The sequence below is a fragment of the Pseudopodoces humilis genome, chromosome 24 (assembly GCF_049639895.1).
Source record: "Pseudopodoces humilis isolate 2021_Gansu_Grassland_sample_001 chromosome 24, ASM4963989v1, whole genome shotgun sequence".
Lineage (NCBI taxonomy): Eukaryota > Metazoa > Chordata > Aves > Passeriformes > Paridae > Pseudopodoces > Pseudopodoces humilis.
Genome location: NC_142223.1, coordinates 690,108 through 710,166, shown reverse-complemented (window position 1 = coordinate 710,166; position 20,059 = coordinate 690,108). Strand labels below are relative to the sequence as shown.

The 20,059-nt window shown below is 64.5% G+C and overlaps 1 protein-coding gene across 1 annotated transcript; it reads right to left on the bottom strand.

Annotated features, from left to right (window-relative positions):
* Nucleotides 1-316: 316 nt before the first annotated feature.
* Nucleotides 317-19,332, bottom strand: CROCC (ciliary rootlet coiled-coil, rootletin). The gene is made up of 34 exons (XM_088066691.1): nt 19,221-19,332; nt 18,131-18,270; nt 17,179-17,358; nt 17,017-17,100; nt 16,855-16,946; nt 16,561-16,726; nt 16,042-16,148; nt 15,757-15,963; nt 14,456-14,552; nt 14,290-14,379; nt 13,739-13,903; nt 13,482-13,660; nt 13,079-13,240; nt 12,499-12,643; nt 11,912-12,277; nt 11,496-11,689; nt 11,260-11,387; nt 10,336-10,487; nt 9,529-9,630; nt 9,155-9,289; nt 8,546-8,677; nt 8,255-8,472; nt 7,544-7,703; nt 7,252-7,419; nt 6,435-6,753; nt 5,911-6,032; nt 5,704-5,824; nt 4,955-5,106; nt 4,434-4,595; nt 3,755-3,919; nt 2,613-3,029; nt 1,660-1,776; nt 1,084-1,194; nt 317-844 (listed from the first exon to the last, which is right to left on the bottom strand). Exons 2-34 carry the CDS (start codon nt 18,263-18,265, stop codon nt 794-796), a joined length of 5,301 nt encoding a protein of 1,766 aa, XP_087922817.1. The 5' UTR covers nt 18,266-18,270; nt 19,221-19,332; the 3' UTR covers nt 317-793.
* Between the last annotated feature and the right edge of the window lie 727 nt (nt 19,333-20,059).

The following is a 20,059-nucleotide window of genomic DNA, read 5'->3' as shown; positions in this document are numbered from 1 at the left end:
GTGGGTTTGGGGTGCTGCCCAAGCCTATAAAAAGGGTTTTGGGTGGGGTCTCGCAGTTTTTGGGGTCCCCTATAGAAGGGGGATGGGTTGGGCTGTAGGGCGTGGGGATTTCCTGCAGTTCTTTGCTTATTTCTGTTTATTATTAATATTATTCTTATTATTCATTATTATTTAGGGACCTAATTCAACCCAGCCCAAATCTGGCATTCCCAAAATGCCACCTTCCCCAAAAAACAGATCCCTCAGAGCTCCCAATTTGGATTTTCCACGTTTATTCCCGCCGGGACTGAGGGGGATCAGAGCCACCACCCCCCTCCCCGTGGCTTTCCCAACCTCAGAGCACCAGTAAAAATCCCCAAAAATCCCATAGAAAAACCGGTTCCTAAAAAAATCCTTCAAAAGCACAAATCCGGGGAGGTTTTTGTTAGGAAAAGGGGGGAAATTGAGATGGGGTGGAATAAATCAGTTGTGTCTTCTGGGGCTAAAAAAAGGGAATATTTTCCATTTCTTTTCTTTTTCTCGTTTAAAACTGCAGCAGGAAAATGGGGTGAACCATCCATGAGGTCCAAAATTGTTTAAAAAACAGACAAATTTTGTCGGCTGGTGGGAAAAGTGCGGCTTTTTCCCGGAGGGAAGGGAATGAGGAGACAGAACGGGCCGGGATGGGGCTGGCTCAGCCCTGAGCAGATGGAATTCCCTAAATCCCGCTGGATGGAATTCCCTGAATTCTGCTGGATGGAATTCCCTAAATCCCGCTGGATGGAATTCCCTGAATTCTGCTGGATGGAATTCCCTAAATCCCGCTGGGATGGCGCTGCAGCTCCTGCTCCTTGAGCAGCGCGATCTGCGGGGACGTGGAGAGGGGACCTTGTGGGGCCGGGCCGTGTCCCCGTGTCCCCAGGCTGTCCTGTGTCCTCAGGTTGTCCCCGTGTCCCCCCGGCCGTGTCCCCAGGCTGTCCCCGTGTCCCCCCGGCCGTGTCCCCGTGTCCCCGGGCTGTCCCCGTGTCCCCCCGGCCCTGTCCCCAGCCCTGTCCCCGTGTCCCCCCGAGCTGTCCCCGTGTCCCCCCGGCCCTGTCCCCTCACCTGCTCCTCCAGGTCCCCCCGGCCGAGCCGGATCCGCTCCAGCTCCCGCCGCAGCTCCGCAGGCGCCCCGGGGAGCGGCCGGGCCCGGAGCTCCAGCACCGAGAGCTGCGCCTGGAGGGGACGGGAGGGGACACTGCCTGCTCCGGACACCCCAGAACTGCCCGTGCCGCTGGGATGGACCCGGCACCGGGACCAGAACCGGCACCGGGACCAGAACCGGGACCGGGACCAGAACCGGGACCAGAACCGGCACCAGAACCGGGACCGGGACCAGAACCGGCACCAGCACCGGGACCATTCCCATCAGGAATCCCACTGGGATCCTTCCCATCAGGATGAGCTCCCGAAGGAGCAGCCCCAGCCCGTGGATCGGGATCAACCCAATTCCCATCCCATGGATCGGGACCATCCCGCGGATCGGGATCGGGATCAGCCCCAGCCCCATCCCATGGATCGGAATCAGCCCATGGATCGGGATCAGCCCCATTCCCATCCCATGGATCGGGACCAGCCCATGGATCGGGATCAGCCCCATTCCCATCCCATGGATCGGGACCAGCCCGTGCAGGGACCCACCCGCAGCACCTGGATGCGCTTCCGAGCCTCCTCCAGCTCCTGCTCGGCCGAGCCCGCGGGGATTTGCGGGGATCCAGCCCGGCCGGGAGGCTCCCGCTCCTGCCCGGACACACAAACCTGCGTTAAATAACATTAAATACAGATATAACACAAACCTGCATTAAATAACATTAAATACAGATCCAAACACAGACCTGCATTAAATAACATTAAATACAGATATAACACAAACCTGCATTAAATAACATTAAATACAGATCTAAACACAAACCTGCATTAAATAACATTAAATACAGATCCAAACACAGACCTGCATTAAATAACATTAAATACAGATCCAAACACAGACCTGCGTTAAATAACATTAAATACAGATCCAAACACAGACCTGCGTTAAATAACATTAAATACAGATCCAAACACAGACCTGCATTAAATAACATTAAATACAGATATAACACAAACCTGCATTAAATAACATTAAATACAGATCTAAACACAAACCTGCATTAAATAACATTAAATACAGATCCAAACACAGACCTGCGTTAAATAACATTAAATACAGATATAACACAAACCTGCATTAAATAACATTAAATACAGATCCAAACACAGACCTGCATTAAATAACATTAAATACAGATCCAAACACAGACCTGCATTAAATAATGAGTTACAGATCTAAAACCATGGATAAACCCCCATGGATGCAGCTAAAACAGAGCCATTTCAATATATACATAAATATATATATATATATGTGTGTGTGTTTGTGTATTGGACAATGTACCCATTGCATAACAGAGTAACAGATAATTAGACATGATGATACAGATATGATAATTAGTTAATTCATTAAGCCACAGTGCCGGGCTCTGTGGGGGATCCCCAGGGTCCTGTCTGGGGTCAAAGCTCAGCGAATTTGGGGTGCGGCCCCCCCTGACCCTCACCTCGTCCTGTGGGTCCTGGGAGGGCTCCGGTGGCATTCCCTGTTCCTTCGGCATTCCCTGTTCCTGCGGCATTCCCGGTTCCTTCGGCATTCCCGGTTCCTGCGGCATTCCCGGTTCCCGCGGCATTCCCGGTTCCTTCGGCATTCCCGGTTCCCGCGGCATTCCCGGTTCCCGCGGCATTCCCGGTTCCTTCGGCATTCCCGGTTCCTTCGGCATTCCCGGTTCCTTCGGCATTCCCGGTTCCCGCGGCATTCCCGGTTCCCGCGGCATTCCCGGTTCCTTCGGCATTCCCGGTTCCCGCGGCATTCCCGGTTCCCGCGGCATTCCCAGCTCCCGCTGTTCCCGGAGCTGCTCCCGGAGCATTCCCTTCTCCCGCCGCGCCTCCGCCAGCGCCCGCCGCGCCTCCTCCAGCCCCTCCTGGGACACCGAGACACACCGGGACAGCCCCTTGAGCCCCCGGGACACCCCCGGGACACACCGGGACACACCGGGACAGCCCCGTGAGCCCCCGGGACACCCCCGGGATACACCGGGACACACCGGGACAGCCCCGCGAGCCCCCGGGACACACTGGGACATACCGGGACACACGGGGACACAGCGGGACACCCCCGGGACACACCGGGACACCCTCGGGACACACCGGGACAGCCCCGTGAGCCCCCGGGACACACCGGGACACCCGCGGGACACACCGGGACCCGTGAGCCCCCGGGACACACCGGGACACCCGCGGGAAACACCGGGACACACCGGGACAGCCCAGGACAGCCCCGGGACACACCGGGACACCCCCGGGACACTCCCGAGACACCCCGGGACACCCCGGGACTGTCAGGGGGCTCAGGGGGACTGGGAACGGGTCCGGGGAGAACTGGGACAGGATTCAGGGGAACTGGGGGGGCTGGGAGTGGGTTCAGGGGTATCTGGGAGGGGTTTGGGGGTACTGGGGGTACTGGGAAAGGGGTTCAGGGGAACTGGGAGGGGTTCGGGGGAAGAGGGAGGAGTTCCAGCGGGAACTGGTGACATTGGGAGGGGTTCGGAGGGAACTGGGGCAACTGGGAAAGGGTTCGGGGGGAAGTGGGAGGACTGGGAGGGGGTTCAGAAGGAACTGGGGGCACTGGGGAGGGTTCCGATCCCACCTGGAGCAGCCTCCGGTCCATCTCGCCGGCGGCCAGCGCGTTCTGGAGCTGCAGGAGCCGCTCGTGGAGCGGGGACCCGGCCGGAGCCTCCCCCTTGGAGCCGCTCCCCGGCGGAACCGGGAACGGCACCGGGAACGGAACCGGGCGGGCCCCGGCCCGAGCCAGCTGTGCCCGGGAACCGACACTGGGGACACTGGGGACAACTGGGGACACTGGGGACACTGGGGAAGGGCTCAGGGGAAACTGGGGACACTGGGAAGGGATTCAGGGGGACTGGGTGGGTGTTTAGGAGGAACCCAGAGGAACCGGGAGAGGATTCAGGGAGACTGAGAGGGGTTTTGGGCGAACTGGGGACAACTGGGATGGGATCCAGGGGGAACTGGGAGTGCTTTCGGGGGAACTGGGAAGGAGTTTGGGAGGAATTGTGGAAAGCAGAAGGTGTTCAGGGGGAGCTGGGAGTGGGATCAGTGGGAATTGTGGGGCCGGGAGTGGGATCAGTGGGAATTGTGGGGCCGGGAGTGGGATCAGTGGGAATTGTGGGGTCGGGAGTGGGATCAGTGGGAATTGCGGGGTCGGGAGTGGCTCAGGAGGCGCTGGGCGGTGCTCAGGGGGATCTGCGGGACTGGATCAATGGAAAGGCAGTTGAGGCACTGGAATTGTCCGGGCTCGGTGCCGGTACCTGTCCCTGGAGCTGCTCCGCTCTCTCCCGCGCCTCCCGAGCCTCCGCGTCCCTCTCAGCGAGCGCCCGGCGGGCCCGGCCCAGCTCGGCCTCCAGCCGGGAGCTGCGGCTCTCGCACAGCTCCAGCCTCTGCCGGGCCCCCTCCAGCTCCCCCAGCTTCTCCTGGCGCGGGGATGGAGCCGGGATGTGCCGGGACCGCGGCCGTGCCCGCCCGGACTGACCCGAATCCCCGCATTCCCACCTGGACTGCCCCGAGTTCCCACCTGGATTCTCCTGCATTCCCACCTGGACTGTCCGGCATTCCCACCTGGATTCTCCCGCATTCCCACCTGGATTCTCCCGCATTCCCACCTGGACTGCCCCGAATTCCCACCTGGACTGCCCTGCATTCCCAGCTGGACTCCGCACCATTCCCACCTGGATTCCCGCATTCCCGGCTGGATTACCCCCCAGACCCCGCATTCCGCCCTGGCCCCCAATTCCCCCCCGGACCCCCCATTCCCCCCGTTCCCGGTTCCCACCTCCGCGGCCCTGCGCTGTCTCTCGGCGGTGCTCAGGCTGTCCCGCAGCGCGGCCGCTCTGTCCCGCAGCTCGCGGCATTCCCGCCGGGAATTGCGCAGGGATTCGTCCTGCAGCAGCCGCGAGGCCCGGGCGGCGCTCAGCTCCCTCCGGCCTGCGGGGAACGGGGCGGGGTGTGTGGGGTGTGTGGGGTGCGTGTGGGGTCCGTGGGGTTTGCAATGGGGTTTATGGGGGTACAAGGGGGGATCCCGGGGTCTGCGAGGTTTGCAATGGGGTTTTATTGGAGTTTATTGGGGTACAAGGGGGGGATCCCGGGGTGTGTGGGGGATAAAGAGAGGCTTTGTGGGGTTTATGGGGATGCAGTGGGGGCTCCTGGGGCTTAACGGGATTTATGGTAATTGCAGAGGGATTGACGGGATATGCTATTATATATAAATATATATATATACATATATATATATAAAATTATATATATATGTATATATATTTTTTATTTTTTTTATTGGGTTCAGAAGGCTATATGGAAATTTTTACCGCTTGTACTGGGGTTTAAAGCAGGAACAATAAAGCTTTACTGGAGTTTCCTGCTATTTATGAATTCTCCCGCCAGCATTTTGGAGGAAATCTTTTTTTTGGAGGAAATTTTGGGGAGCATCCCCCGGCCTGGCCATCACCTCCCCGCTCCCTCCGCGCTCCCACCGGCTGTGGAGAGGCTCCAAGCCCGCAATTCCCGCAATTCCCGCAGCATCACCTTGCTCGCTGTCCTCCAGCAGCCTCTGGAGCTGCTGGGCGCGGCCGCGGGCGCTGTCCCGCTCCGCCTCGGCCTCCCGCAGCCGCCGGGCCTGGCTGCGCAGCTCCCCGCGGAGCTCCTCCTGCCGGGAACAGCGCTGGGAAGGGATTGTTTTGGGGCTGGGGGCTCGGGGGGCACGGGGGGAACGGGGGGAACGGGGGAACTCACCCGCTCCCGCTGCGCGTCCTGCAGCTCCCGCAGGAATTCCCGCAGCGCCGCCCGCAGCGCCTCGGGATCCGCGGAGGCGTCCGGGAGTGAACCGGGGCTGGCCGGGCCCTCCGGGACCCCTCCTGCCGGGGGACAAGCGGGGGGACATGGGGACACAGCCGGGGAGAGGGGGTGGAGCAATGGGAGAGCCCCGGGAGGCAGGGGATGGAAAAATGGGGGATACAGGGATGGAGGGGATGGAGTGAAGTGAACCCTCGGGATGCAGAGGATGGAATAACGGGGTTCGGGACACCCCCGGGATGCAGGGGATGGAATAACGGGGTTCGGGACACCCCCGGGATGCAGGGGATGGAATAACGGGGTTCGGGACACCCCCGGGATGCAGGGGATGGAATAACAGGGTTCGGGACACCCCCGGGATGCAGGGAGCAGAGCACTGGAGACCCCCAGGGCTGGATCAGTGGGGTGACACCTCCCCTCCCCTCAGCCCCACGCGGAGCCCCGGTGCCCCCGGGGCCGCTCACCCTTGGCCCTGGCCACGGCCACGGTGCGGCGCAGGGTGGCCTCGAGGCCGCCCAGGCGGGACTCGGTGGCCCTGCGCTGCTCCTCGCCCCGGGCCAGCTCCGCCTCCAGCCCCTGCGCCCGGCCCTGAGCCGCGCTCAGCCGCAGCCCCAGCTCCGCCACCTCGGCCCGCGCCGCCTCCACCTTGAGCTGCAGGTTCCGAGCGTCCGCCAGCAGCTTCTTCTCATTGCCCCGAGCCTCCTCCAGGCTGCGGGCCAGCTCCTGCTCCCGCTGCCGGAACTGCAGCTCCGCCGCTGCCAGGCGCTGCTGCAGCTGCTGCAGCTGCGGGAACGGCCGGGAACCCGTGAGGGAACGGGAACGGGACCGGGAACGGGACTGGGAACGGGACCGGGAACGGGACCGGGAACGGGACTGGGAACGGGACTGGGAACGGGACCGGGAACGGGACTGGGAACGGGACTGGGAACGGGACTGGGAACGGGACTGGGAATGGGGGAACAGGACTGGGAACGGGACTGAGGGGACGGGGAACGGGACTGGGAGGGGTGGGGGACCCGTAAGGACACGGGATGCAGCAGTGGGGTCCCAGAAAACCCCAGGGATGCAGCAGTGGGGTCCCGGGGAACCCCAGGGATGCGGGGATGGAGCAATGGGAACACCCAGGGACACCGGACACCACGGCGATGGCGATGATTGGGGACAACAGGCTGGGCCTGAGGGGACATGGACACCTCCAGCCCCAGGACAGCCAGCTCCGGGGCGGACAGGGACACTTGGGGATGTGGGACTCCCGCAATGGGATCCTGGGGACTCCCACACCTCCTTCCTGGCAGCCTCGGTGCCGGCCTCGCTCTCCGCCACCTTCTGCCTGAGGCCGGAGGCTTCGCGGCGGCTCCGCTGCTCCCGCTGCTCCTCCAGGGCCACCCTGGCCTGCAGCTCCCCGAGCTCCCGGCCCCGCCGGCTGTTCTCGCTGTCCAGCTCCTTCACCTGCCCGCGGGGGGACCAGCGCTTCGGGGAGGCTCTGTGTCCCCCCCGCTGTCCCGCGCTGTCCTCCCGCTGTCACCTCGCTGTTCCCCCCGCTGTCCCCCGCTGTCCCCCCGCTGTCCCTGACCTGTCGGCGCAGCTCCTGCAGCTCCCGGCGGTTCTCCAGGCGGGCGCTCTCCAGCCCCCGCAGCGCCGCCCGCAGCTCCGACACCTCCCGCTCCGCCGCCGCCCTCGCCGCCTCCAGCAGCGCCAGCCGCTGCTCCTTGTCCTCCCCGGAGCGCTTCAGGCTGCGGCAGCGGGGAGCGGGGGCTGGGCCCATCCCGGCTGTCCCCCGGCCCCACATTTCCGTCTCCTGCTCCTCAGTGTCCTCCTGACCTGGAGCATCGCCCCATCCCAACGCCCCTGGTGTCCCAGCATCACCCCCAGCACAGCAGGCATCCCCCTCCAGGATGGGGGGGTCACCCCTGAAATTCCCAACTCCTGCTTTTCCTTATCCCGAACATCTCCCAATTCCTGCATCTTCCAATTCCTGCATCTCCCAATTCCTGTTTTCCCTCATCCCGAGCATCTCCCAACTCCTGCATCTCCCAACTCCTGAATCTTTGAACTGCTTTCCCTCATCCCGAGCATCTCCCAACTTCCACATCTCCCAGATCCTTCTTTTCCTCATCCTGAACATCTCCCAGCTCCTGCTTTCCCTCATCCCGAGATCTCCCAGCTCCTGCATCTCCCAGTTCGGGCAGCCCCTCGTCTCACCCACCCCTCCGATTTCTGTCCCTTGCAGCTCGGGCATTCCCTCTCCCTGCCCCTCCCGGCGAGGCCGTCCCTCATCCCGGACCTGATGCGCTCCCCCTCGGAGCGCCGCAGGGCGGCCCGCAGCTCCTCGCTGGAGCTCTGCAGCGCTTCCTTCTCCCGTTCCGCGTCCTCCAGGGCCCGCCGAGCCTCCTGCGCCCTCCGCCGCTCGCCCTGGCTGCTCTCCCGAGCCTCTCGCTGCGCCTCCAGCAGCTCCCGCCGCGCCTCCGCCGCCGCCCGCAGCTGCGCCCGCGCCTCCTCCGCCTGCCCGGAGCAGAACCTCGGGCCATTGCGGGGTTTTGGGGGGCACGGGAAGGGTTTTTTGTGCGGGATTCACCTCCCGCAGGGCGCTGTCCCGCTGCTGGGCCGCCGCTGCCGCTCGCTCCCGGAGCGTCCTCGCCTCCCGCTCGTGGCTCAGCGCCGCCTCCTCCGCCCGCGCCCGCAGCGAGCGCAGCTCCGCGGCCAAAACCTGGGGGGGACGGCACCCTGAAACCCCTCCCGGCCTTCGGGGGACCCTGGGGGGACAGCACACCCACCCTGAGACCCCCCCCGGCCTTCGGGGGACCCCGGGGGGACAGCGGGGGTGGGTCAGGGATGGGATGAGGGGGCTCGGGTACCACAGCTGAGCCCCATTGCCGGGGGACATGGGGGGTGAAGTTGGGGGGCTGCGAGAGAAGGGGACGCTGGGGGGGTCTTGCAGTGGTGGGGGTGAGGCTCAAGGAGGGTTGGGGGGTACCCAGGAATGGGGGGCTGCAATGGGGGGACCACGGGGGATATTGAGACCGGAGTGGCGGCAGTGGGGGACGCCCAGGAGCTGGGGGGTGACACGGGGGACACCCGGGCAGGGCTGGCTGCAGTAGAGCGGGACGCTTTGGCAATGGGGAGACACCTGGGCTCTCTGGGGCTCTCTGGGGCTCTGTGGGATCCGGGAGCCCCCCAAACCCACCTGCTCCTTCTCCTGGTGGCCGGTGACCTCCTGCCGCCGCTGCTCCAGCTCGGCCATGGCCTTGTCCAGGCTCTGCTGGAGCCCTGCCAGTGTCCCCGCCAGGGCCACCCGCTCCTCCTCCTGCAGCGCCAGAGCCTGGGGGACACGGGGGTGCCACGGGGCTGGGGACATCGGGACTGGGTTCATCTGGGGTTGGCAGTGGGCTGGGGACATCGGGGGTGGCATGGGGCTGGGGACATCGGGACTGGGGACATCTGGGGTGGCACGGGGCCGGGGACATCGGGACTGGGGACATCGGGGGTGGCACGGGGCTGGGGACATCAGGACTGGGGACATCGGGGGTGGCACGGGGCTGGGGACATCGGGCCACCCACCTGCTGCTTCTCGCTGTGGCGCTGCTGCCGTGCTGCCGCCAGCTCGGCCACCAGCTCCTCGTGCTCCTGCACCAGCCGGCCCCGCTCGGCCTCCAGCTCCTCCTGCCAAGCCCAAAGTCACCAGTGAGCCCCAAAAATCATCAGCGACCCCCAAACAACCGGAGCCGCACCCTGAGCGGCGTCCGCCAGCAATTGGAAATGTCAGAAATCGAGGTTGCAGCCCAAAAATCACCTCTGAGCCCCCAAACCCATCATTTCACCCCAAAAATCACCTCTGAGCCACCAAACCCATCATTTCACCCCAAAAATCACCTCTGAGCCACCAAACCCATCATTTCACCCCAAAAATCACCTCTGAGCCCCCAAACCCATCATTTCACCCCAAAAATCACCTCTGAGCCCCCAAACCCATCATTTCACCCCAAAAATCACCTCTGAGCCACCAAACCCATCATTTCACCCCAAAAATCACCTCTGAGCCACCAAACCCATCATTTCACCCCAAAAATCACCTCTGAGCCACCAAACCCATCATTTCACCCCAAAAATCACCTCTGAGCCACCAAACCCATCATTTCACCCCAAAAATCACCTCTGAGCCACCAAACTCATCATTTCACCCCAAAAATCAATATTGCTCCCCAATAACCAGGATTGTGCCCAAAAAATCATCCTTAAACCCCCCCAAGTCACCATCACACCCAAACAATCACCGTTACACCCCAAAAAACTCCACCACAGCACCCCAAAATCCCCCCCAAAATCACTCCCGCAGCCCCAGATCCCCGTGCCCCCCCACCAAGGCACCTTCTCGCGCTGGAGCTGCTCCAGCTGGTCCCGGTGGGCGTCGCGGGCACTCTGCAGGGCCACCGTCACCGCGGCCGCCTCGGCCACCGCCACCGCCTGGCGCCGCTCCCGCAGCTCCTGCGCCCGCTCGCGCCGCGCCACGGCCAGCTCCGCTGAGGGACACCGGTTATGGGACATCACCATGGGACATCAACCATGGGACATCACCATGGGACATCACCATGGGACATCACCGTGGGACATCATCCATGGGACATCATCCATGGGGCATCAACCATGGGACATCACCCATGGGACATCACCGTGGGACATCACCCATGGGACATCAACCATGGGACATCAACCATGGGACATCACCATGGGACATCAACCATGGGACATCAACCATGGGACATCAACCATGGGACATCAACCATGGGACATCACCGTGGGACATCACCGCGGGACATCACCGTGGGACATCACCCATGGGACATCAACCATGGGACATCAACCATGGGACATCAACCATGGGACATCAACCATGGGACATCACCGTGGGACATCACCGCGGGACATCACCGCGGGACATCACCCCATGGGACATCAACCATGGGACATCAACCATGGGACAGCCCCAGTCAATGTGGAAATATGGATGGAGCTGAGGATGAGGATGGGGACAGACAGGGATGAAGGTGGGGATGAATGGAGAAGGATGGGGATGGAAATCATGGCTGGAGATGGACACTGAAGACAGGGATGACAGGGATGGGGATGAAGATGGGGATGAAGATAAGGATGAAGATAAGGATGAAGATGGGGATGAAGATAAGGATGAAGATAAGGATGAAGATGGGGATGAAGATGAGGATGAAGAGGGGGATGGGTTGGAGCTGGGCACAGCCAGGCTGATGTGGCACATGAGTGACCAGGACCCCTCACCTTCCAGCGCCTCCTTGGCCTGGGTCAGTGTCCGGCCCTGGGCCTCCAGCTGCTGATTGTGGGCCTGGAGCTGGGCCAGCTCCTGCTGCAGCTGGAACACGCTGCTCTCCAGCCCCTCCTTCTCCGACCTGTGCAACGTGGGGCACGGGGCTGAGCATGGGGCTGGACCCATCTCGGTACCCCCAGCCAAGCCCGGTACCCACCCGAGCCCGGTACCCCCAGATCCCGGTACCCACCTGAGCCCGGCCGCCTCTCGGTTCCGCTGCCGGTCCCGGCGCTGGGCAGCCTCGAGCTGCACGGCCAGTCCGGCCCCGTCCTGGGCCAGCGCCGCCTGTGTCCGGCCCAGCCGCTCCTGCTCCGCCCGGAGCCGCTCCTGCTCCGCCCGCGCCCGCGCCAGAGCCTCGCCCGCCGCGCTCTGCTCCTGCACCGCCTGCGGGGACAGCCCAGGGGACACCAGGGACACCAGGGACAGCCCCGGGACAGCCCAGGGACAGCCCAGGGATCACCAGTTACCCCCCGCACCCCTCCCAGTTACCCCAGACCCCCTCCCCCCCCCTCCCAGTTCCTCCCGATGCCCTCCCAGTTACCCCGGCACCTTCCCCCTCTCTCCCAGTCGCCCCAGCGCCCTTCCAGTGGCCCCCGCGGTGCTCACCTGGCCGAGGCTCTGGCGCAGCCGCTCGTGGAGCCCCCGCAGCTCCCGCAGCTCCTCCCGCAGCCCCCGCCCGTCGTCCCGGGGGTCCCCCCGTGCCCGCTCCGGGCCCCGCCGCTCGCTGCCGGGCCGGGGGCCGCGCTCCAGCCGCGCCCGCAGCAGCGCCAGCTCCCCGCACAGCTCCCGGGTGCGCAGCCGGCCCCGCTCCCGCTCCTGCTCCAGCCGCTCCAGCCGCCGGCTCAGCTCCGCCTTGTCCCGGGCCAGCCCGGCCGCCAGCTCGCTGGTCCTGGCGAGCGCGTCCCGCAGCCGCGACTCCTCCGCCTCCGCCGCCCGCCGGGCCCCCGCCAGCTCCCCGCAGCTGCCCTGAGCCTGCGGCCGGACAGCGGCTGGAACCGGACCGGGGGCTGGGGGGCACCGGGGGGCTGGGGGGTACCGGGGGGCACTTGGGGACACCCGGGGTATGTGGGGGCACGGGGACAGCTGGGGCACGGGGCTGTCCCCACGGCAGGGCTGGCACTCCTGGGGATACATCCTGGGGATGCGCCTGGAGCCGTGCCCGGCCCCGCTCTGGGGCGGCTCCGGACTCCCACCTTGCCCAGAGCCTCCGCCAGCGCCTCCTGCTCGCCCCGGGCCAGCTCCGCGTCCAGCAGCGCCCGGCTCAGCGCCTCCCGAGCCTCCAGCAGCTCCCGCTGAGCCCGCGCCCGCTGCAGCTCCAGCTCCTGCAGCTGCTGCCGGCTGTGCGGGGACAGCGCAGGTGTGCGCACCTGTGTCCCCCCGGCACCCACCCGTGCCCACCTGTGTCCCGCGGCACCCACCCGTGCCCACCTGTGTCCCCCGGCACCCACCCGTGCCCACCTGTGACCTCCGGCACCCACCCGTGCCCACCTGTGATCCCCGGCACCCACCCGTGCCCACCTGTGATCCCCGGCACCCACCCGTGCCCACCTGTGACCTCCGGCACCCACTCGTGCCCACCTGTGTCCCGCGGCACCCACCCGTGCCCACCTGTGACCCCCGGCACCCACCCGTGCCCACCTGTGTCCCCCGGGAACCCACCCGTGCCCACCCGTGCCCATCCGTGCCCACCTGTGCATACCTGAACCCACCCGAAACCTCCTGTACCCCCCGGCACACCCACCTGTGTCCCCCGTGTCCCCCCCGTGTCCCCACCTGCTCTCCAGCTGCTCCCGGGCGCTCTGGGCATCCCGAGCCGCCTCTTCCCGGGAATCCCGCAGTTCCTCGCTCTGGCGCCGGAGCTGCTCCCGCTCCTGCTGCAGAGCCCCGGCCCGCTGCTGCTCCTCCGCCAGCGCCGCCTCCGCACGGCCCAGCTCCCTGACGGACACACGGACACGGGGACATGGGGACACACGGACATGGGGACACACGGACATGGGGACACACGGACACCATGGCATGAGGGCACCAACACATGGACACGGGCGGGTGGCTGGACGGACAGACGGACACAGCTGGGAGGAACGGACAGACGGACACGGAAGGCTGCAGGCACGCGGTGAGGGCAGACGGACACAGATGTGTGGACGGACGGACGGACGGACGGACGGGGCGGTACCTGCGCAGCCCCTCGGCCTGGGCCCGCAGCCGCAGCTCCTCCCGCTGCGCCTCCTCCTGCGCCCGCCGGCAGCTCCCGGCCTCGGCTCCCAGCTGCTCCAGCCGCTGCTCCAGCATTCCCAGCTCCCGCCGCAGGCTCCCGGCCGCCTCCCGGCCCGCCTCCACCTGGCTCCGGGCCTCCTGGGGGTGAGCCTTCATCAGATCCCCGTCCTCATCATCATCATCCCCATCCCCATCCCCATCCCATCCCGGCCTCACCTGCAGCTGCAGCTGCCGCCGGCTCAGCGCCGCGTGAACGGCGGCGGCGGCGGCGCTGGCGGAGAGGCTGCGGAGAGGGGACACCCCGGGACACGCGGGGGACACCCCGGGACACGCGGGGGACACGGAGAGCACGGCAGGCTCGGGGTCATCCGCCAGCACCGCCTGTTTCCGGGAAATCCCGAGGGAAAGTGAGGCAGGGGAGGGAATTCAGGCAATGAGGGCAGGAGCCAAGGTGAGAAAGGGGGAGTTAAGGGAAGGGGAAACTGAGGCGGGAAAATCAGGTTAAATAAGGGGGAAAGTGGGTAAGGGAAAAGGGAAACTGAGGCAGGGAGGGGGAAACCGGATCAGGAAATGCAAAAATGAATCAGGGAAGGGGACACTGAGGCACGGAGGGGACACTGAGGCAGGGAGGGGACACTGAGGCAGGGAGGGGTCACTGAGGCACAGAGGGGTCACTGAGGCACAGAGGGGTCACTGAGGCAGGGAGGGGACACTGAGGCACGGAGAGGCCCCTCCTGGCTGTGAGTGGCCCCAGGGTGTCGCAGCACCTGGGTGACCTCGTGCAGCGTCCGGCGCAGCAGCTGCAGCTCGGAGCGCAGAGCCCGCGCCTGCTCCAGCTCCCGGGCACGAGCGGCCTCCTGCGGGCCCCGGCACACGGTGGGGTCGGGAATGCCGGGGGCGCCCCCCCCGACACCCCCCACCCCCTGCGCCCACCAGCTCCCGCAGCCGCAGGCTCAGCGCTTCCACCGCCCGCTCCCGCTCCTCGTCCTCGCTCCGCCGCTGCTCCAGGGCCGCCGTCAGCTCCTCCGCCCTGCCCGGGACACGGGCAACGTCCACCCACAGCACATCCCTGCCCTGCACCCCTTCCCATCCGTGCCACAGCCCCAGAACCTTCCCTGTGGAACATCCCCCATGGGCCCATCCTCCTGGTGCTCCTGAATCCCCTCCTGGTGCTCCTGAATCTCCAAAACCTTCCCTGTGGAACATCCCCCGGGTGCTCCTGCATCCCCCCTGGTGCTCCTGCATTCCCTCCTGGATCCCTGCATCCCCTCCTGGATCCCTGCATCCCCTCCTGGATCCCTGCATCCCTTCCTGGATCCCTGCATCCCCTCCTGGATCCCTGCATCCCTCTGGATCCCTGCATCCCCTCCTGGATCCCTGCATCCCCTCCTGGATCCCTGCATCCCCTCCTGGATCCCTGCATCCCTCCTGGATCCCTGCATCCCTCCTGGATCCCTGCATCCCCTCCTGGATCCCTGCATCCCCTCCTAGATCCCTGCATCCCTCTGGATCCCTGCATCCCTCCTGGATCCCTGCATCCCTCTGGATCCCTGCATCCCCTCCTGGATCCCTGCATCCCTCCTGGATCCCTGCATCCCCTCCTGGATCCCTGCATCCCTCCTGGATCCCTGCATCCCCTCCTGGATCCCTGCATCCCCTCCTGGATCCCTGCATCCCCTCCTGGATCCCTGCATCCCTCTGGATCCCTGCATCCCCTCCTGGATCCCTGCATCCCCTCCTGGATCCCTGCATCCCCTCCTGGATCCCTGCATCCCTCCTGGATCCCTGCATCCCCTCCTGGATCCCTGCATCCCCTCCTGGATCCCTGCATCCCCTCCTAGATCCCTGCATCCCTCTGGATCCCTGCATCCCTCCTGGATCCCTGCATCCCTCTGGATCCCTGCATCCCCTCCTGGATCCCTGCATCCCTCTGGATCCCTGCATCCCCTCCTGGATCCCTGCATCCCCTCTGGATCCCTGCATCCCCTCCTGGATCCCTGCATCCCCTCCTGGATCCCTGCATCCCCTCCTGGATCCCTGCATCCCCTCCTGGATCCCTGCATCCCCTCCTGGATCCCTGCATCCCTTCCTGGATCCCTGCATCCCTCCTGGATCCCTGCATCCCCTCCTGGATCCCTGCATCCCTCTGGATCCCTGCATCCCTCCTGGATCCCTGCATCCCTCCCCTCCCACTCATTTCCTCCCCATCCTGTGCCACCCCCAGCCCCCCGTACCTGGCTGCCAGGGCAGCTTTCTCCAGCTCCGCGTCCCTTGCCCGCGCCTCCAGCTGTTCCTGCAGCTGCTCCAGGCGCAGCTCCTGCCGCTCCCGGGCCGCTCCCGCCTGGCTCTCGGCCAGCCTCAGGTTGGCCGCCAGGTGCAGGCAGGCGGCGTGGGCGGCCCGGCCGGTCCGGGACACCTCGTGGCCGAGCTCCGCCAGGTCCCTGCGAGGGCGGGAGGAGCAGGGTGGCACCCGCAGGGACCCCCAGAGGGAGAGCTCCCCCCGCCCGGGCCCCGCTGACCTCTCGGTGGTGGCTTTCATGTCCCCGAAGTGGCGCCTGAAGGCCACCAGCTGCCGCCAGAGGCTCAGGAGCCGGCTGTGCTCGTTGCTGAAGTAGGTGTTGAAGGACTGGGATGCGATGGAGCCGGGTCAGGGATCTACCGCTGTCCCCAAATTCCCAAATATCCGTCCTGGCCACACCCATCACCCCCACGGTTCTCCTCAGCCCCACCCCAGTTCTCGTGGGCATGGAGAGGGGTGGGGGGCGACACGTCCCTGCCTCACTTCCACTTCCCATCAAACCCCCAAATCCTCCCCCAGGGAACATCCCCCGGGCCCGCATCCCTCCTCGGTGACCCCACATCCCTCTGCCCCACACCCCTGTCCCCGCTGCTGCTCCCGGTGGATCCCTGGGTGTCCCTGGGGTGTCCCTGGGGTGTCCTGGGGTGCCCTGGTGTGTCCTGGGGTGCCCTGGTGTGTCCTGGGGTGTCCCTGGGGTGTCCCTGGGGTGTCCCTGGGGTGTCCTGGGGTGTCCCCCCACCTCCTCCTCGCGTCTCCACTCCGCCTCCCGCTGCTCCAGCTCGTCCCGGGCCCGTGCCCAGTCGGCCGTGAGCTTCCGAATGTCCTCGCTCAGCGCCGCGTTGGCCACGTTGGCCTGTTCCAGCTGCTCCCGCAGCATCGAGTTCACCTGCACCAGGCTGCTGCTCCTGGGGTCCCGGGGGATCAGCGAGCTCAGCATCCCGGGAATCCTCCCACTCCCACCCACCTCTGCTGCTCCTGGGGTCCCGGGGATCACCGAGCTCAGCATCCCGGGAATCCTCCCACTCCCACCCACCTCTGCTGCTCCTCCTCCAGCCGGATCAGGGCATTCTCCAGCTCGTTGCTGCTCTCCTCCTCGGGCTGGGAGCCGCTGGCATCCAGCTGGATCTGTGGGAATATCCCCCCGCTGGCCATCACCCCCGTCTGGGGATTTGGGGGCCCCCGAATTCCCCCTCACCGTCAGCCTCTCCTGCTCCAGCTCCGTCGCCTTCTCCAGCAGCTGCTGCTCCACCTCCCCGCATTTCTTCTTGTACTGCAGCACCTGGGGAGGCCCGGGGGGGGTGACACCCACCGGGGGTGACCCCAAATTATCCCAGCGCCCCCCCCGGGAAGGATTTACCTTGGCTTGGAGCTTCTGCACCAGCTGGGCCTGGCGCTGCTGGCCCTCCTGGTACGCCTGGAGCTTCCTCTTGTAGGCAGCCTGCTCCTCCTCCAGCAGCCTCCGGAGCTCGATGTTGTGCTGGGCCAGGCTCCGGCTCTCGGCTGCTTCCCCCGGCTCCAGCTGCAGGCTCTGCTCCAGCTGGAATCGGGGGGATCCAGGCTGAACCCCCCCCCCGAGCATCCCCCCAGCTCCCACATTCCCTCATTGCTCCGTGCACAGGGAGGGGCTGAATTTCAAGGGTGCTTTTAAGGATAACCCAACCTCTAGTGAAGCCCCTTCCCGGTTTGAGTGGAGCAGCTGATGGATAAAAGTTCCTTGGGACAGGAGTGGGAACTTGCCTGGGGATGTTTTCCTGATATTTGATTTTTTTTTTTGTTTAAATAATGAGGTATGAACCGAGGGATTCCTCCAGAACCCCACCAGCCCCTCAGTTTGGAGCCACACTGGGGGCACCGGTTCCCTTCGGAATTCCCGGTTGCCAGGGAAAAGTGCTGGAAAATGGAAGGATTCCCACAGGGGCGTCATTCCCAAAAAACCAGCGGGACAAACAAAGCAGGGATGGACAAGCCCCGGCAAGCCAGGACCGGTCTGGCCAAATCCCAGCACAGGGACAGTGCAGCTCTCCCACCCCACACCGGGAGCGCCTGGATTTGGGGCTGAAAAGGCAAATTTTGGGGCTGCAAAGACAGATTTGGGGCTGAAAAGGCAGATTTGGGGATGCAAAGGCAGATTTGGGGCTGAAAAGGCAGATTTGGGGCTGAAAAGGCAGATTTTGAGGCTGTAAAGACAGATTTTGGGGCTGCAAAGGCAGATTTTGGGGCTGCAAAGGCAGATTTTGGGGCTGCAAAGGCAGATTTTGGGGCTGCAAAGGCAGATTTTGGGGCTGTAAAGGCAGATTCGGGAGGCACACCCGCTCGCTGAGCGCGTTGTATTTGATGGCCAGCTCATCGCGCTCCGCCCGGCTCTGCGCCAGCAGATCCTCCACCCGGGACAGCTCCTGCTGCAGGATCCGGTTCTCCTCCTGCACGGACAGCAGCGAGGCCATGGCCCCTGCGGGGTGGGATGCAGAGAGGAGGGATGGGATCCGGGATCCGGGATCTGGGATCTGGGATTGAGATCCAGGATCTGGGATCGAGATCGGGATCTGGGATCTGGGATCCAGGACCTAGCCAGGGCATCATCTGCACCACGAGCTGCTCTGCTGAGCCCTCCCCAGCTGTAGCAGATTATTTAGAGCTGCAGTCATAAAACTGCCACAAATTCACGTTTGTGATCCCAGAACCGCTGTAAATTCACGTTTGGTTCCAGAACTTCTGCGGATTTCCAGTTACAATCACAAAAAATGCTGCAGATTTGTAACTTGTAATTTGTAACAAAACTGACACAGAATTTGCATTTCTAATGCCAAAACCTCTGCAAATTCATATTTGTGATCCCAAAACCACTGTGGATTTATAGCTGCAATTATAAAACTGGCACAAACTTGAATTTGAGATCCCAGAACTGCTGTGAATTCCTATTTGTGATCCCCAAACTGTTGCAGATTAACATCTGCAACCACAAAAATCACTAAAAGTTTGTGCTTGTGATCTCAAACCTGCTGCAGATTCACAGCTATGATCCCCAAACCGCTGCAAATTCACATTTGAGACCCCAAACCCGCCGTAAATTCACATTTGAGACCCCAAACCCGCCGCAAATTCGCATTTAAGATCCCAAACCCGCCGTAAATTCACATTTAAGATCCCAAACCGCCGCGCTTTTCTATTCGCAGCCTCAGACCCGCCCCCGATTCTCCGCTGGGATCACGGAGCCGCCGCGATCCGCGATTTTTCCATCACAAACCCCCTTTGCCCTCCCAAACCCGCTGCTCAAGTGCCGATCCCGATCCCGACCCCATTCCCGGTCCCGATCCCATTCCCGATCCCATTCCCGATCCCGGCCCCATTCCCGACCCCATCCCGACTCCCCCGGCCGGGGGGGGGACGCGGTGACCCCACCTCAGCATCCCCCGATCCCCGGGCACCCCCTGTCCGCGGCCTCTGCTTCCCAGCCCCGCTTTCCCGGGATCCGGGGCGCTCCGGGCTCGGTGCCGCCCGCGGGAAGCGGATGCGGGGTCGGGATCAGCCCGAAATCCGCGTCCCCTCCCCCGTGGGGGCGGGAGCGGGGACCCTCCTCTTCCTGGAGGTCCCGTCCCCCCCCCCGAGCCCCCGGCGGACCCACCCGCGGCTCCCGGCGGCGGGAGAGCGAGGAAGAGGAAGGAAAACAGGAACGAACGCCGGCCCCCGGCGCTGCGGTGGGAGGGGAAGTTCTGGCCGGGCTGGAGCCGCTCTCCGGCGGGGCAGCGAGCTCCCCGCAGGGCCCGGGCCTTAAACCCCGCGGTCCTTAAGCTCCTTAGCGCCCGGAGCTCGCTCCCGGCAGGAAAAGCTCCAGGGTGGAGCGAGCCGGGGTTGCCGAGGGGTGAAGCGGCTTTAACATCCCCGGGATGCGGGGACGGCCCCGGGACCCCGGCTCATCCCCCCCGCCGGAGCTTTAATTAGCCCCCGGGTAATTGGAGGCTTTCTGCCCCCACCCCGGTAGGGGAAGGTGGGGCTAAATCCCCGAGCCGGGCCCCAAATCGCCGAGAACGGGGGCTGGAGGCGTCGCTGCTCCCGAAACAAGGGATGGATCCGGTCCCGAGCCGCGCTCCGGGCAGGGCGGGGCTCGCCCGGCCGCGCTCCGCTCGCCCCCCCGGCGAGGAAAGTGCCCTTTCTCCCCCGGAGAGCCGGGATTACCCGGGCCAGCAGCGGGGATTGAGGATTTACCGTGCCTTGGGTGCCTCCAGCCAGGCAGGGACTGA